This window comes from Myotis daubentonii, chromosome 7, assembly GCF_963259705.1.
Source record: "Myotis daubentonii chromosome 7, mMyoDau2.1, whole genome shotgun sequence".
Taxonomy (NCBI): domain Eukaryota; kingdom Metazoa; phylum Chordata; class Mammalia; order Chiroptera; family Vespertilionidae; genus Myotis; species Myotis daubentonii.
In genome coordinates, this window is record NC_081846.1 from 14,212,785 (window position 1) to 14,230,033 (window position 17,249).

General features: G+C 46.2%; 1 protein-coding gene across 4 annotated transcripts in view; it reads right to left on the bottom strand.

Annotated features, from left to right (window-relative positions):
• The window catches only part of KLF7 (KLF transcription factor 7), a 93,666-nt gene extending 78,682 nt beyond the window's left edge, over nt 1–14,984 (bottom strand). For 3 of the 4 annotated variants that reach the window (XM_059702911.1, XM_059702909.1, XM_059702907.1), the window contains exon 1: nt 14,420–14,984. In XM_059702911.1, coding sequence (XP_059558894.1) covers nt 14,420–14,521 — 102 coding nt within the window. In that variant the 5' untranslated portion in view covers nt 14,522–14,984. The remainder of the gene's footprint in view (nt 1–14,419) is intronic. The other variant, XM_059702908.1, reaches the window with a different exon arrangement.
• Nucleotides 14,985–17,249: the final 2,265 nt, after the last annotated feature.

Consider the following 17,249-nt stretch of genomic DNA (forward strand, 5'->3'; position numbering starts at 1 on the left):
TCTCCCAGGAGAGATGGAAGTACTCGTAGAGATCATTGTTCCAGTGCTGGGACTTCCCTGGTCACAGGGCTGACTGGCAGCCATTTCTGTTTGCTCTGTCCTGGTGATTCCCGAAGACCCCTCCCCATCCAATTTATAATCCCACCCAAGCTGCCTGCAGCTGCTTTTGCATATGAATGGCCTGTCCTTAAAAATCTGAAACAAGCTGCAGCTGGGTCAGGGAGCCCCAAACCAGCCCCAGCCTGCCTTGCTTCATAGCTGAACCTCATCTGGACACTTCCAAACCTGATACAAAGAGGAGGAATCTGAAGATCTCTCTGTAACTCCTGCTGGGTGGCCCTAGGCAGTGGCTGACTTTGCACCTCCCTGGAGACCCAAGAGCCAGTGTACCCAGTGGTCAGTGTCAGACCATATCAGATTAAAACTCTACATATCCACAAGCGACATACTCAAGGGGAAGATTCAGTGAGCACCAAAGCCCCCCCTGAAGCAAGTCCTGCTCCATAGGGGTGTCTCCTGCACAGCAGCTCTCCCACTGTAGTCACAATTGGTCCTCACAGCCAATTGGCCTGGAGGTCAATTCCCCCAGTGATACCAATAGCGATCAAGGCTCAACTATAAGAAGATTGTGTTCACAGCCCACAAAGGGGTGCACCTGGAGTTCCCAGCTCAGGTGACTGCGGAGGCTGAGCCACTGGGCCCTATAAAATACCTACTACACAAGGCAACTCAAGGAGACCACAGCAGCTCTAATACATAGAAACAAACACAGGGAAGCAGCCAAAATGCAGAGATAAAGAAACATGTCACAAATGAAAGAAATGGAAGAAAGCAAACTACTGAATATAGAGTTCAAAACCACAGCTATAAGGTTACTCAAGAATCTTGAAAGTGAGACTTTCAAGGATCTTAGTGAGAAGGCCAAACAGATGGAAATGGGCCAGTCAGAAATTAAGCATACACTGACTAAAATAAAGGATAACATACAGGATTCAACAGTAGAGCAGAGGATTCTGAGAATCAAGTCAACAATTTGAAATATGAGGAAGCAAAAAACACCCAACCAGAAGAGCAAACAAGTAAGATTCTAGAAATATAAAGATAGTGTAAGGAGCCTCTGGGACAATTTCAAGCATACCAATATTCATATTATGGGGGTGCCAGAAGAAAAGAGAGAGCAAGATATTGAAAACCTATTTGAAGAAATAATGACAGAAAACTCCCCCTACCTGGTGAAAGAAATAGACTTACAGGTCCAAGAAGCGCAGAGAACCCCAAACAAGAGGAACCCAAAGAGGACCACACCAAGACACATCATCATTAAAATGCCAAGAGCAAAAGACAAAGAGAGAATCTTAAAAGCAGCAAGAGAAAGAAACTCAGTTATCTACAAGGGAATACCCATACAACTGTCAGCTGATTTCTCAACAGAAACTATGCAGGCCAGAAGGGAGTGGCAAGAAATATTCAATGTGATGAATAGCAAGGACCTACAATCAAGATTACTCAAACCCAGCAAAGCTATCATTTAGAATTGAAGGTCAGATAAAGAGCTTCATAGATAAGAAAAAGCTAAAGGAGTTCGTCACCACCAAACCAGTATTATATGAAATGTTGAAGGGCATTCTTTAAGAAGAGGAAGAAGAAGAAAAAGAAAAAGATAAATGTGAAAAACAAAATGGCAACAAATACATACCTATCAACAACTGGATCTAAAAATCAAAATAAACGAATAAGGAATCTAATGAACAGAATAAACTGGTGAATAAAATAGAATCAGAGGCATGGAAATGGAACAGACTGATGATTCTCAGAGAGAAGAGGGGTAGGGGGTGGGTGGGTGGGAAGAGATTAAACAAAGATCTTATATGCATTACCTATGGACACAGACAATAGGATTGTAAAGGCCTGGGGTGGGAACCAGGTGGAGGGAGACCATGGGGGGGGGAGAGGAATAGAGGGGCATCTGCAATAATCTCAACAATAAAATTTTAAAAAATAATAAAATAGTTCCTTCAGTCTTTCAAATGTCTCCAAAGAAATCTAAATACCATAACAATTTGATGCCATTTATTCTTTTAAAATAAAAAAACATTTTTTAAAATTTATAAGTTCAGGGTTCCTTGTTAGATACCCTCAATGAGCAAGATTTTTAAAAAATTATTTTTGGTATTGGTTAATGTGCATTTTTTAAAATTGTGTAAGCTTAAGACTTTTTTTTCCAAGAGAAAAAAATCTCATTGCGATCTGTTAAGTGGTATGAAATCTTCCCAGGAAATCCAGGAAGTGGGGAGAAGGATGAGAACATCTTCCCTTGGGACAACTGAAAACATCCTTTTGGGGAGCCCTCCACCCCCACCCCCACCCCAGCCAGCCAATGATTTCTATGTATCTAAGAAAACACACATACCCCTGGGAAGGAGGAAATGCAGCCTGCACACAGGGCTGGCATCTCTGAAATAAATCTCTCCATAGGTGCTGGGCTAAACCTTCAATATGAGGAAATAATCTTTGAGTTTTATAGCAACATATGCATGATTCTTCCCCCTCCCCCACAGAACTCCCAACACGAACAACCACATCAAATTATTGCTTCTCAGAGGCCAATTCAAAAACACCCTACTTTATCACAGAAAAAATATTCCTTGTGTATGTGAGTGCTTCCATTATGTCTTATTTGAAGGGGGAAAATGAAATAAAAATCCTATCTGAGATATTTATAGATCTCATAAAACCTCATTCACTCTCATAAGCTGCTGTAAGCTCAGTCATCAGGTAAGGCAGAAATGGCAGGTATAGTAACCAGTACTGTATTATGTTATATGTGCCTAATTCTGGCCCTTAAAAAAATAACTGTATGCTGGAAAAACTTAGCAGTAAGTCATAAGTAAAACTGGAGAGGAAGAAAGGGGAAGGAGTTGGTTATTTGCATGAGCAGGCCAAGCAAATTCCAAGGATGTCAAACTAAGGTCAGTTCTGGGGATAATGAGTATTGCTTGTTTTTCCCCAGCTCTAAACACAAGTCACTTCATGAGAGCCTCTCCTGCGGGTGGGTGAAAGAATACCATGTCCAATGCTCAGCACACTCCCTTGCCTCGCCCCCATCACTCACCTCCTCTTAGATATGCCAGGATCACTGGGACCTTAGAGCAGGGGTGGGGAACCTTTTTAATGCCAAGGGCCATTTAGATATTTATAACATCATTCCTGGGCCATACAAAATTATCAACTTAAAATTTAACCTGCTAAATTTTGGTCAAACATTTAATTTATTCATCCCGAATGCCTTGGCAGGGCCAGACCAAATGATTTCCTGGGCCTTATACAGCCCACAGTCTGGATGCTCCCCACCCTTGTCTTAGAGAGACAAGTGATACTATTTAGAAAAAGAGCACTGAAGGGAGGAGAATAGTTGAAAATAGGGGAGAAAAGAGCATTTGTTGCGTGAATGCTACGTGCCAGACATAGGACCAGAGAGCTTGCCTGGCCTCATGTAGGCCTGACTAACTCCATTCCACAGATGATGGAATGGGACTCAAAGATGTTATGTGTCTTTCTCAAGGATCCAGCTCTGCCAGATTTCAAAGCCTCCAAGTAATTTATCTACTACAAAACACTGTGGCCTTAAGGAAATTTAGCACAATCTAGTCTTTTTATAGTGAGAAAACCAAAGCCCAGTAAAAAGACCAGAGAACCATGCAGCTCCCTACAGGTCCATTGGTTGCCAGGCTCAGGCTTCTGGCTTGGTGCCTACTACCTGAGGAGGAGTGAATATAAATGTAAAAATTTAGTGTTGAGCTGACTTCCCAGGTCTAGATCCTGGCCCAGCCACTTCCAAGTTGTGTGACTTCAGGCAAGCCATTTAATATCTCTAACCTCAATGTCTCCGTCTGCAAAATGGGAATAAACAGAATATGTAATACACAGGGTGGTTGTGAGTACTGAATGAAATGCTGCATATAAGGTGCCCAAAAGATATTATCTCTTTGAAGTATTTGATATATATTAGGTATTATTATGATGCTTATTATGATGATAGGAAGATTAGCCAAGTGGAAAGAGGGAAGGGGAAAGTGTGTTCCACCACTGGTTTTGCAAGTCATTTGCTTTGTAGCCACATTAAGACAACTTGCTAAATCTTCCTCTGCCCCATGTTCTCACCTCTGAAAGGGAAATTCTGTAACATCTGCCTGCTCCTTAGTTACAGAAGGAATGTGCCAATGATGAGATTGTGAGCAAAACACCCTAAGCCTTTGAGAACAAAAAGCTCAATAAAGATGTTTGTTAGACTTTCACAAGCAAACAAGAGCAATCATCTCTTGGTCCATATTAGAGAAAATGAGCACCTTGACATAGAGAGGCAAAGGCACAGGCCAGGGCTGAACAACCTTGGAACACAGTAATGAAGCCAGCGACTCAAATTTACATTGAGCAGCACCTCAGGTAGCTCACAGGAGAATCATATCTGCATTGAGACCTCCTCACAGAAGGCATCTTCACCCTCATGCGCAGGAGCTGCGTGCGCTCTCTTAACAGGGTCCACCGTGACCAAATGAACCAAGAACAAAAGCTCAAAAGGTAAAAGTAGATGGAATGTAATTCTACTCCTTTGTACACCGAGCAAATGTGCTGCCTCTCCAAAACTAAGAGCCAACCTGTGACCCGTCCATTGAATTCCTGCTTACTGGGCTCTGGAAGGTGAGGGTGGGAGTGGGGTCAGGACCAGGAGCAGGAGCAGGAGCAGGCGGGCACTCCCTTCCAGAGCAATTGCTGCACGGCTAATTGCAGTTTTCACAGCTGGATCGAGCTTCCCAAAAGGCATCCTTCAACCCTAAGCTCTGAGCTCTTCGCATGATGTTCTTTCTTACCCCCATCAAAGACAGTTTATAGATGAAAGGATGTAGCTACAGTACATGCATTTTGGCAAACATTACAGTCTGAAATAGAGGCATTTCTAAGGCTTCTTTGTGAAGATCACCACATGCCCATGGTCACTGCCTCAAGAGTTAAGCCTTCACAGACCAGACGGGGAGGCAGCCTCCTTGCCTGAATGTCCTCAGTGGCAATTCTCCCACAGTTTATTTTTGCTGCTCTTACTAGAAACATGGGTCCTTGGAAATTCCTTATAAACAGAGTCTACTTCCAAATACTGAGGTCAGTAAGAAATATGGAGAGCTACTACCTAATGCCCATCCGGCATCATCCAATATATGTTCATACAACCAAAGCGCAGGCTGAGGTAAGCAGAAAATCATGGTCAAGGGCCTTCCAAGAATGAATTATTTGAAGCACAGCATGGCCAAAGTTTAATGCCCAACATCACAAAGGTACCAGAAATGGAATTTGACCAGGTTAAGCAAACCTCTAGCGGGTCACAGGAAATGTGAGCCAAATGAGCATTAGATACTATAAGGTGAGGAAAACCAAAACAAAAAGGATGAAATAACACTTAAGCAGTCACTATTAATCAATGAGCTACATGAACTATATCAACTACATCCACCAGTACTGCCCGGCTTTATTATAAACCTCTGTTACACTTACATTCAATTACATAAGAAATTAACTATTTCTATACATGGAGTAGGCGCCTACAACTCTCATGTATATATATTAACCCTATAAGCCATGGCTACATATTAGAATCACCTATTACCTTTAAAAAAACCTACCCATTCTACTAACTGAATACTGATTTAGTTGGTCTGGGGTGCCCCACAGTTGAAAACCATTGCTATAGACACAGGCAAATCTTAAATTAAGTCATATGATAATCCTTAAATATCCATTGAATGCCTAGCACAACACTCTTTAAGAACCTGATGAGTTCTATACCAAAAGTATATTATCAAAATTATAACCAAGGTATCAAGTCTGCTCTAAATCATACAATCCAACTGGAAAACTAAGACAGGAAGGAAAAAAATAAAATAAAAAGGAAAGCTGTACTACCAGACAAAACTTAAAAGCAGCAGGAGGAAGTAAAAAGTTCTACACAAGAATGTAATAGTAGCAATTATTGTTGGCCAAGGAAAAGGGGTGGAGTTTCCTAGAAGATGGGACATCATGTTAAAGGATGGGTAGAATTTGGACAAAGAGAATCAGATGTGAAGAGGAAGGAAGGAAAAGGCTGATGGAAATGACATAAAAACAGAAACAGGAAAAGCACAGTCATCCATTCAGATGGCATTTACTACACATGAAAGGGGGAAACTGGCAACTATTCTCTAAACCTAGTCTTGGAATGTCTTGACTCTTAGAAGTTTTGCTGGATCCTCTGTGTAACAGGGCACCACTGACAATTTGGAACCATGGTGATGAAGTAGAAAGTCAACCTAGGGGAGGTGACAGGGGCTGCCTTCGGGCAATGGCAGAGGGAATAGAAAGTTGAGGAATATGAAGTATGGGAGGAGGCAAATCAACAGGATTTCTCAACTGATTAGATTTAAGAGAAAGAGAGGAGCCGAAGATGACTGAAGCTTAAAACCTAGATACAGGAAGAAAACTCATATCAAGAAATCAGAAAGCCAGGAAAAGAAGGAAAGAGGTTGACGAGTTTAAGCTAGTGATCCTGGGACAACCCCAAAAGCCTGTAGTATTGTCAGTCCCGTGTTTCCAATTCAAACACGTGAGCCTAAAACTCAGAAAAATATCCAAAGTTGGAGATGTAGATTATCGCTTTGAGGAAATGAAGTAGCCTCCATTTGGGATGGAAATTTCCGTTTTGAAGATCTTAGAGGTGAAACAAATTCTTGGAAATCAACAAGAATTTTCACCATCATAACTACCAGAGATTGGGTTGAGAAGGGCAAACACTCGCTGGGCAAAGGAGTGGAAAGCAACCCTATGTTGCCTTTCCTCACTGGGGACATTGTGAAAACGAGGCCTGCTTCAACCTCTAGCCTCAAAAGGACCCTTTTAAAAGACTCCTAGAAGCTGACTTTCTTCCTCAACTGCTTATCACAATATTCATTATTTTCTGTTTAACTCTGTAAAACATTACAACCTCACTGCCTATCCAATCCTCTCAAGAAATCTGAAAACACTTCTAAAATGGTTTTTCTGAACTGGCACATGATTGCTGTTACAGCTTCCTGCAGCCCCTTTGTGGGAAAGGGGTCAGAGACAAAGCCAGTTCACATTTGACGCTTTCTACGTAAAAACCCAGTTCCATCACCCACCCAACTCCCCACCACATTGCCTCAGTTACTCCCCGCCCCCACTTTATTCCCACTCCGTTGGTTATTATTCAAGTGACAGTACTTTCTTTTTTTTATAAGACTCAAGTTATAATTGGGAGTTTCTGTTACTCTGTTTTGTTATTCGGGACAACATACATTTTCCAGGTTACCACACATTATTAAACGTGGAAAAGGGATTAAGTTACATATATAAGCCTTCTTCAAGATATTCATTTAGGGCCCAAACAACTCCACAATTCCATGTACTAGTACTGTCCAAAGTCAAAGCCAAGATTTTCTTGCCGCCCTTTAAGGGGAGAGAGAGAGTGAGAATGGAGGAAAGAATGGTAAGTGACTAAAAGTTTATTGTGGGGATCAGCAAGTGAACTGATCTCGACATCCAAGAGTCCTGGGCCCTTTGGTGATAACAACAGTAGGTGATCTTGGAGGATCAATGCCTTGTCTGGCTTTAACAACCACTTGGGGCAACCCTAGTGTCTGAAGACCCTTTTAGGATAAGAAATTCTAAAAGCCTAAGCTCCTAGCTCTGGTATAAGGCCTGGGGCCTGACTTTCAATATGACCCTCAGGAAATGTCAATAAACCCATACTCAGAAATAGATATTGCATATGGCTCCACATTAATTATGTTAATTACCTCTAATCACTTCCGAATGACACAGACATGGATGCTGTTTCCTGGCCATTATGGGCAGACATGTGTTTCCACACTGTACACTCATCTGTCCTAAAAGGGCCAGCAGCCCCTGACATGCCATTAGCTAAACGAACAACAGAACTTGGTAAAATTCAGGCGTGTTTTATAAACAAGGTTGTAACAAAGTGGTAAGTGCAAATACACAGAGTTCAGTGCTCAAAAACTCAAAGGACTTAAAATTTCTTTACTTTGGCATTTGGATTCTAGTTTTTTATTGCTTAATTTTGAACATGCTTGTTCTCCCCCACTGGAGTCAAGCCCATCGAAGGCAGAATCCAAATCCAGTTCAACTTTGCGTCACCCAAACAGTACTTCGCACATAACCAGATCAAGGGATGAAGCACTTACTGCGAAATATTGTCCACATGTTAGTATAAACAAAGAAAACACCACAAGGTGTGACTGGGTGCATCTCCCAGGTCAGTCAGGAATGGTTTCACTATGAAATGAGAAGTCACTCACATCGCCAGCAGGCTGATGCTGGCCCCATATCCCACTGCTGCTCAGCTGTAACCTGGACACAGCACACATGTCATGGACGAGAGCGCAACAGACACAATACACGTAGCAGGACCAAGTTCTCAGGGTCACACCAAAACACCAAGTGAGGAAACCAAAAAGGACTCACGGCAATAGAAACAGTTCTCCAAATCAGCAGCAGAAAATAAAGGCAAAGTAGGGGGAGGAGCAAGATCATGACCAACGTTAGGTAAAAGCATGGCCTGTTAACGGCAATACTTTACTGCGGGGACTCTTTTTTGAATTGTTGACAGTGTTACCGATGTCCCCCATTCCACTCTCCTTTCCCCCCTCCACCCAATCCCTTCCCCACCGCAGGCCTTCACCACACTATTGTGTGTGTCCATGGGCTATGCCTAGATGCATGTAAACTCTCTGGTTAATCTCTTCCCGTCCCCCTTCACCCCTCCCCTCTGAGATCTGTCAGTCTGTTCCATGTATCCAAGCCTCTGGACCTATTTTGTTCGTCAGTTTATTTTGTTCATTAGATTCCACATATAAGTGAGATCGTGTGATAATTTGCCTTCCTCTGACTGGCCTGTTCTGCTTAGCATAATAATCTCGTACACTAAATCGAATAAGGATGTTTTCTCCTGTGGATGTTCTAAGATAACACACAATGTCACTGGGCGGAGGAGTGTTTCTTAACTTGTCAGTGTGACCTGTAACTTTAATGATTAGATACTAGCACACGTGGTTGTGGAGCTTCCTAATGACGGTACTTGATAAGATTTGATAATCTGGGTTAAAATGTCTCCACCTGCTTATGCTAAGCAAGCACTCGCTGATTGATCTGGGAAAGCAAAGGGATTTATTTGTAGAGACTAAATCTCCACCCCTCACCCTCCTGGCACCACTCAGGTTAAGTTGGGGAGCTGTCCTAAAGTTTCAGCAAGTCCCAGTCTCAGCACACATGCTAGCTGCTATAACGGAGTGAACCAGAATCACCGAGGAGGTTTCTGCATTTGCCAGTCTTGGGATTCAGCAAAGGTGATTTAAAAAAAAAAACAAAAAAAAAAAACCTTACACGTGCTGCAAACTGCAGAGAGAGGGGGCATCTACTAACCCGCGTGGTCGGCTATCCTACCAACACCAGCCAGCTGAGACCGGCCAGAGTAAGCTGCGTTCTTCTTCCCCCAGTAGGCACGGAGTGATTCAAGAAGACTGCAATGCCTCCTTGTACTCAACATTTAAAACACAGGAATTCTCTGAAGGGAGCAGAACCTGAAGATTTATAAGAGAATGGCTACTAAAAGCCCCATTAGGACCCTCGCTAAACTCTTCCCGTTTAAGTGGACAGGCAAATAGGCCCCACTGGCACTTATATTTAGAATGGGCTGGAGGGAGCAAGAGCCCCATTTGGAGCTGAAGGTCTCTGACATGCCCATACATAAATCATTTCAGGGTGAGGCTGTCACAGGGCATCTTCTGTCCTGCCCTTTAAATGGATTGGACCCCAACATCACATTCTCCATCAGGGTAAGAAGTGGGGGTGGGAGTTTCAGGGAGAACAAAGAAGTCACCACTTCCTTTATACCCCCCCAAACACACACACACTGCCCACTAAGGACAGATGTAGCAAAAATATCTGCAGTGTAACATTCACCCACTTGCAGACACCAAACAGCAAACAAGTTGAGTGAATGATAATGGTTGCGAACCCCTACACCTACACAAAGATGTATCTATTGTAAAGAACATGGGAGTGAATCTATTAAAGAAAGGCTAGGAGTGTGATTGATTGCATTCACATGTGCTTTCATTTGCAAAGCTACCTTTTACTTAGTGATTGCATCCTTATACAGAAATTCTAGATGACGGGCAATTCTAATTTTTTTATTCCATCTACCAAGACACTGTTTCAAATAAAAACAATATACAGACTTATGGTAACTGAAGAGCACACAAATCGCTTTTTTTTTTTTTTTTTTTTTTTTACAAAGCAACAGCTATTTTATCCTTTCAGTGTGGTTAGCAAGGCTCCTTTGTGTCTACAAATTTCCCTGGGTGGTGCTGTTGCCAAGAAATTCTAATTCATGACAGGGTTTCTGCAAATTGGGGACAGAGGCAAACCTGGGGATGCAGGGACCCTCCGGTTGGCTTTGTCTTTCTGGCTGAGACAGCACCTGGCGGCTCCGGCCTACAGAAGGCGGTGTGCAAAGGCAAGATCACCTGAGAGAGGGAGAAGCAGCACAGCTCACAGAGCTAATCCCCTCCCTTGTACCACGAGGCTGTTCTTGGAAGGCAACCATTTTTGTAGGTTGTCCCCTGGAGATGCCTCGTACCGAAGGCCCTTGTAAAAGTGTTTCAGGATGTCTGAGGCCGAGTTGAAATCGCAGTGCTGTGGGGACGTTTTAGCTCTTACAGTAGCCAAGTATGCCATTAGTTTAAAACAATGGGGAAACGGGGGAGGAGGGAGGAATATTCTATGATTTATTTATTTGTTTCCAGTAGCAGTGGAAAATTTTCTCTGAGCAAAAGGGAGGCCTGAAACTGACCCCATCTGCCAATTATGAATCAGCATTAACAACAAGCATAATTCCATAAGAGATTTCAAGTAAACATACCATGCTCCTCAGTGGCATGAAGCACAGCTAAGTGCAAAAAAAGACGTAGACAGCACAGCTAAGTGCAAATCATTACTTGACCTGCACTGATGGAATAGCAGGCTGGGGATAAAGAATATATCCAAATTCTAAAAGCCTCTGTAGCTTCCCGAAGGCAAACAACCAAGAAAATTTTATTAAATCCTTTTTCTTTATAACTCAACAGTGGGTCCAGAAAAGCATGTTTTCTATTGCCAACAAAACTCATGAATGGCTCTTCTTTTATCCATCGCCAAGTGGTACCCCCTATAAGCTACTCTAGCTTCTGTCATACTTTTGACTTTTTCCTACTTTTGCTCAGACAGCTCTTGGAAAAATTTCCTGCAAGTTTCCAAAGAGGTTAAGACTGGTAGCCTTAAGACTTATGCGTCAGCTGAATTCCATAAAATAATAGACCACATAAGCACAGTGTAATTTATAGTTATATGACAGGCAGAGATGATGTTACTTGGGCCAACTGCTTAAGTATGCAGTCAGAGCCCAGGAGTGGAGAGCAGTTAATGTAGGAAGTCCATCTGGATTTTAAAATTATACCCGCAATGATTTTCAGAGTTGGAGTTGTATGTGGATAAGGTATCATTGCCCGAAAACTCAATATCAAAATATGAATCCGTGACAGGAGGGCCGTCGAAGGCTCACTGACTATTAAGCAAGACAGTTATCTCAGACCATATGTTTAAAATAAAATCCTCAAATAGTTCATCCTCAATTTTCAAATGCACAGATGTTCTTGGGTTTATCGTCCAAGCCATTCTTTCTCTATAAATGAAATCAAATCAGATTATTGGAATCTCTGTATTTCACTCATCTCCTCCAAACCAGGTACACTGCTCACTTTCAGAAGAACATCTCCTAATTGCTCCTTATTTGACCTCTAAAATCTGATTACTCCAGAGCATGAGGAAACTTCCTCCTGCCTGGGGTTCTTTGTAGCAACCTTCTTGAGCCTTTTTGAGCAAAGGAGCCTCAAAATTTCACCATCTGATGGTTGATTTGGAACCAACAGTGCATATAAGTACTCCCCCCTCCTCGCACTCAGAAGGAAAGGGGGGGGCGGTAGGAAAAAGGGGGAAGGAAGAGAGAGAGGTTGGAGGTTTTGTCATCGGTATGAACTTAAGAGTCAGAGTCACCTTTATATAGAGCAGCTGTGACTCTAGAGCCCACAGCAGAAAGCTCCTCGGAGCCATATGCGATTTAGGAGTGCTTCCCCACAAGTTATGTTTCGGTATGTGTGTGCCTCTGGCACAGCTTGGCAAAGGCTTTTAAGATGAGGGTAGCTGGCAGTTGGAGAGGGTTAAGGCAAGACATAAGGAGGGAGGCAGCGGTGAAAGAGGTTCCTGGAAGGGGGTGGGTTGAGGGGGGAGGGAGGGCAGGGGGTAAGGAAAAGGCTTCTGAGGAAACAATAGATGGAAGACATCCCCTAATTATCAAACCAGTGATGTTTGTTTACAGATCTAGGCTTTCTCAGAGATGGCCTAAGCCACTCTAGAAAAGCAAGTTTCCTCTGGAGAGGCCTTCCCCCAAAAGCAGGCTTTACTACTGTGAAAACTTGAACCAAAACAAAGTTGTGTGATTCATCTGGAGGGAACGTTGAAACAAATAAAGCCAACTTTCTTCCCTCCAACACTGCTTAACAGTGAGTCGCAAACAAGAGCTGCCTTAGGCAGGCTGACTAAATCAACAGATTCCCTTCCTAACCTGTCTAGACAGTTGTTAATGCCCAACCATTTGACACCAGTGGGGCTGACAGTGGGAAATGAAGGCTAGTTCAGAAAATGACATTCTGGCATTTCGGTTTAATTGGGATGCGAACTAAAAGGAGGAAGAAGATGTAGGGAGACCCTTCCGGAGATAGTTTGATTAAGGATGGGGGAAAGGATGCCCTGAAGAAACACGCCTTATGCTAAAAAAACGTGGGAACTGTGTGTGCATTTAGAGGGAGACAAAGTCAGGCATCCTTGGGCGGGAATGCATGTGTGGACACACAGACATCAGAGGCCAGTACCTGGAGGGAAACTGGCAGGCTCGCATTGGGGTCGGCAGCGGCTAGCAACAATAGTGCAGTCAGGATCAGCCTAGCCGCCCGGCCCGTGCTACCAAAAGCCAAACCTCACTCGCTAAAGCAGCCACTGTTACAGCCCAGCCTCAAACTGGCAATCCTGCTTTGGATCCTGGCAGAGGAAAATCAGCCGTTCATTAGCCTTAACAAGCTGCTGTCACAGAGCGAAGTTACAAGAGCAGCCACACACCAAGCCTCCGTAGCCCTCCCCAAGGGCAAGCGGGCTTCTCCGAGATGCACTGTGCAAGTTCACACTTCCCGTGTAAATCCAACCCGTTTCGTTGGCCTTTCCTTCGTGCACGTTGTAGAATTTTCAAAAAATACCCATGCCCCCCCAACCTCCCACCTCCCACCCACCATCTTTCCTGCAGAAGGTCCCCCTCAGCAGCTCCTAATCCTGGCTGAGAAAACCACTGTTTCCGCAGCAGATCACTAGTACTTTCCGCTGACCAGCACTTTATTCCACTTCACAAAGCCCAGCGAACTTGTCACCAGCCCCACTGAGCCCTCCCTGGGACAACTTGGCATCGGTGCCCTTCAGCATCCTAGGAGTTGAACGAGTCCTCCGAGACAAAGTCAGAAGCACGCAAGCACGGACTGTCCTTTGTCGGAGGTTGTGCTGTCCATGGAGAGGGACCCCACACAAAACAAAACAAAAAGAGAGAAACAAGGACACACGTAGGGGCTGTTTTCCTGCTGGGGGCATGGCTCTGGGGACACCGACAATGCCCGGTCAGCGTTGGAGACACAGCTTCCCGTCCTCCTCCCGGAGTATCTTCATCCCCGGGCGCCTCTCTCTCGCGCTGCTGCCCACCTTCCAATCCCCAAATCAAGTTCCCCTTCTTTATTGATGCTACCTCCGCTCGGCCCCCCCTATCCCCCCCCCCACAATCTGATGGTTGTCAGCACAAAAAAATGCACTGGGTTGAAGGTTCCAAGCTCGTGCATGGACGGACGCGCTATCCTGTCAGCCACCGCTCGTAAAACCCTCAACCGCGTCCCCACTGGGCTCCTCCGAACCCCAGAAGTTAGGCAGGTCTCTGCTGGGGGACCGGGAGCCCGACAGCGTGTGCGCAGGGATGTGTGTTGGTGACTGAGACGCAGGCAGCTCGCTGGGCTGCTCCGCTCGGCACAGTACGGGGTTAGGGGGTGGGTGGAGAGGTAAACGCAGATGACTGTTTCCAAAAACATTTGAAACAACAGCCCCCCCTAAAAAAAAAAAAAAAGGTAGGGGGGGATCAAACAAACCAAAAATTCAAACCCGAATCCCACACCAACGCAGCCCCTGCGTCTCCGCCGCCACCACACGATTTACACAAGTAATTTAAATCATTCACCTGCTGCCAGGTCTCCTCCAGGGATGGCAAAGCTGAGAAGTAGCCGGTGTCGTGGACAAGTTGTAGCTCCTGGAATATACTATAACTAGCCAACACGTCCATGCTGCTGCTGCCGGGCAAAGCGGGAGGAGAAACCCTCCCCGGAACACAGTTGGGTCTGTTTGTTTGTCAGTCTGTCTGGCTCACCCCCCAAGAAGGCAGACATCCAGTGGCCCTTTTGTTTTGTTTTGTTTCAGTCAACTAAAAAGGGAAAGAAGAAAAAAAAAATCAATGCAGAAGAGAGGGAGAGAGGAGGTGAGAGAGGAGAGAGTGAGTGGGGTGGATGGAGAGAGGCATCCAGCGTGTACAGTGCAGACGGCTGCCAGGAAAAGGGGACTTCTCCACGGGAGTAACAATTCCCTTCCCGGGCTCCAATCACTCCAGCGCGTGGACCGGGAAGGGGGATGCAAACTCACTGACACGAAGCTGCCATCTATTTCTGCAGCGCTCTTCGCTCCTAATGCAATCTTTGCTCTTTATTTTGGGAGGTTGCTTTTTTTTTTTTTTTTCTCTCGCGATCGCTTCTCTCCCCACCCCCCCTTCCCTTCCCTCCCCACCCCCACCCCATCCTTGCTAGTTTGTAGTCTCTCCCCCTCCCCCCTCCTCCTCCTTTTCTCCTCCTCCTGCTCTTCCCCCTCCCCAAACCCCCCTCCCTCCGCCCGGCTCTGCGCGCAGCCGTGGGATCTCGGAGGAGGGCGTCCTTTAGACCGCGTGTGACCATGTAAGGTAAACAGGGGGCTCATGAAGTCACTGAGGACCAATGGGCAGCGCAGAACGGGGCCCGAGGCGGGGCTTGGCCCTGGCGGCGGGCGCGGATTGGCGCGCGGCGAATCTCCCCTCTGCCTCACAAGGCGGCGCGCGGCGAGCTATTTTTAGAGGGCTATATAAGGGGCCCGGCCGCCGCTGCCCGGACGGGAGCGCGAGCGCGAGGGACTGGGAGGGTCCCGGCGACGACCGCTCCGGCACCGGGACGCCTGGGCGGCCGGGCTCGGCCGAGCACCGGCCTCCGACCCGCGCCGAGGTGCCCGGTGGAGCCCAGGGCGCCCGCAGCCGGCGCCCCTCGGAGGGGAGGGGGGCCCGCGTCGCCATTCTGGCGTGGACGCGGCCGGTCCGGGAGGTGGACGTCCGGACCGCGGGGTTAGGATGCCTCCTGGAGGAGGAGCGGGCGGCCGACCGGCGGAGACGCCGTCGGCCGGAGGCAACGACACTTCCCCGCCCCGCCTCGCTCCTAGGCACCGGGGCCTCCGGAACCGCGTGGGAGAGGCCGTGCCGGGGAGGTCCTCCCTTGCTAAAAAGTAAACCGAAAAAAAAAAGAAAAAGGCACCAAAAACCCCTTCACAAATGCCCCACGGGCTGCCCGGGTGCAGAGCGCGAGCGCCCGAGGAGGAAGTGCTGCACGCAGGCTCCTAACAAAGGGGAGCGGCGCGCAGACCGCCCGGCCCGCCCCGCGCTGCGCGTCCCCGCCCCGCGCGCCGCCGCCCGGGCTCCTGACCCCCGCGGGTGCCAGGCGGCGCGAGGTCCCTCTCCCAGTGGAGGGGCATTTGCCTTAAGTGCATTAAAAAGAATAGAGGGAACCTGGGTGCAGGCGGGAGCCGGCAGCTTTCTAGGGGGGTTCAACGTGAGGCTCCCCGTGTGGCTTCGGGAGAGGTGTCCGCCTGGGGGGAAACCGTCTTGTTCTGGAGCCGGAATAACAAAGAGATATGCGGACCGAGACCCTGTTGTCTCTTAGGTGAAAACCCTGCACAGCGCTGGTGGTTAGGGCTGACCGATTGTTTTCTTGACCTTAAATGGTTAGTGCACTTCACGCTTCCCCCAAATGCACTGTGAGCTGAACTTCCACTTTTGGAATGATTGCCGGATTCGGTACTTATTCAGAGACGAGAAACTTAATTCTTCCCGGAATGGAAGAAACACATCCCCCTTAATGGCCCTTCTCAGCTTTCCCTCCTTCTGACTCTGTGGGACTCCACATCACAGTATTTGAAAGATTCTGCTTTCTAGAACGAGCACAATTTGAAAATGCAGTATTTGCTAGGGGTCATTAAATAGAAATTACTGGGGTTGAGGAAAGGGTCGTTTACTTACTTTTTGATATCTGGGGTTCTGTTTATCAGGTCTACAACATACATTGTATAGCCGGTGGATTTATTGCTGTGTGTATGCATGGTATGCATGAGGACCTTGGTACATTTAGTATTATGTATACACGTTGGTGGTGCTGGGCGACAAATGGTATAAAAAGGTTAAAAGTGCCCTGCCCGCGTGGCTCAGTGGTTGAGCATGAGCCTATGAACCAGGAGGTCACCACTGGATTCCCATTCAGGGCACATACTAGGGTTGGGGCTCCATCCCCAGTGTGGGGTGTCCAGGAGGCAGCCGACCAATGATTCTCATCATTGATGATTCTCTCTCTCCCTCTCCCTTCTCTCTGAAATTAATAAAAATATATTTTTTAAAAAGGTTAAAAGTCATACATGAATAAGATGGCATGATACCACAGATATGCGTTAGCGCCAGCATGAGAGGGCTGCTGGCCTCTCTGGAAGACAGGACAGGCCTTTCCCAGAAGCAGAAAACCACTTAGAGCCATTGCATCCCGATTAATGCATTAACTTGATCCTTATGGTCATTGGTGCTGACATGACCATAGTTGTGTGACTTTGAGCAACTTACCAGCTCAGACCCTCTGCCTACCCATCTTAAAAATAGGGAAGGTGGTATCTACCTTGCCTAGTTGTTATGAAGAGTCAAAATAATGTTTGTAACTCACCTAGTGTATAGTCTCTGGTGC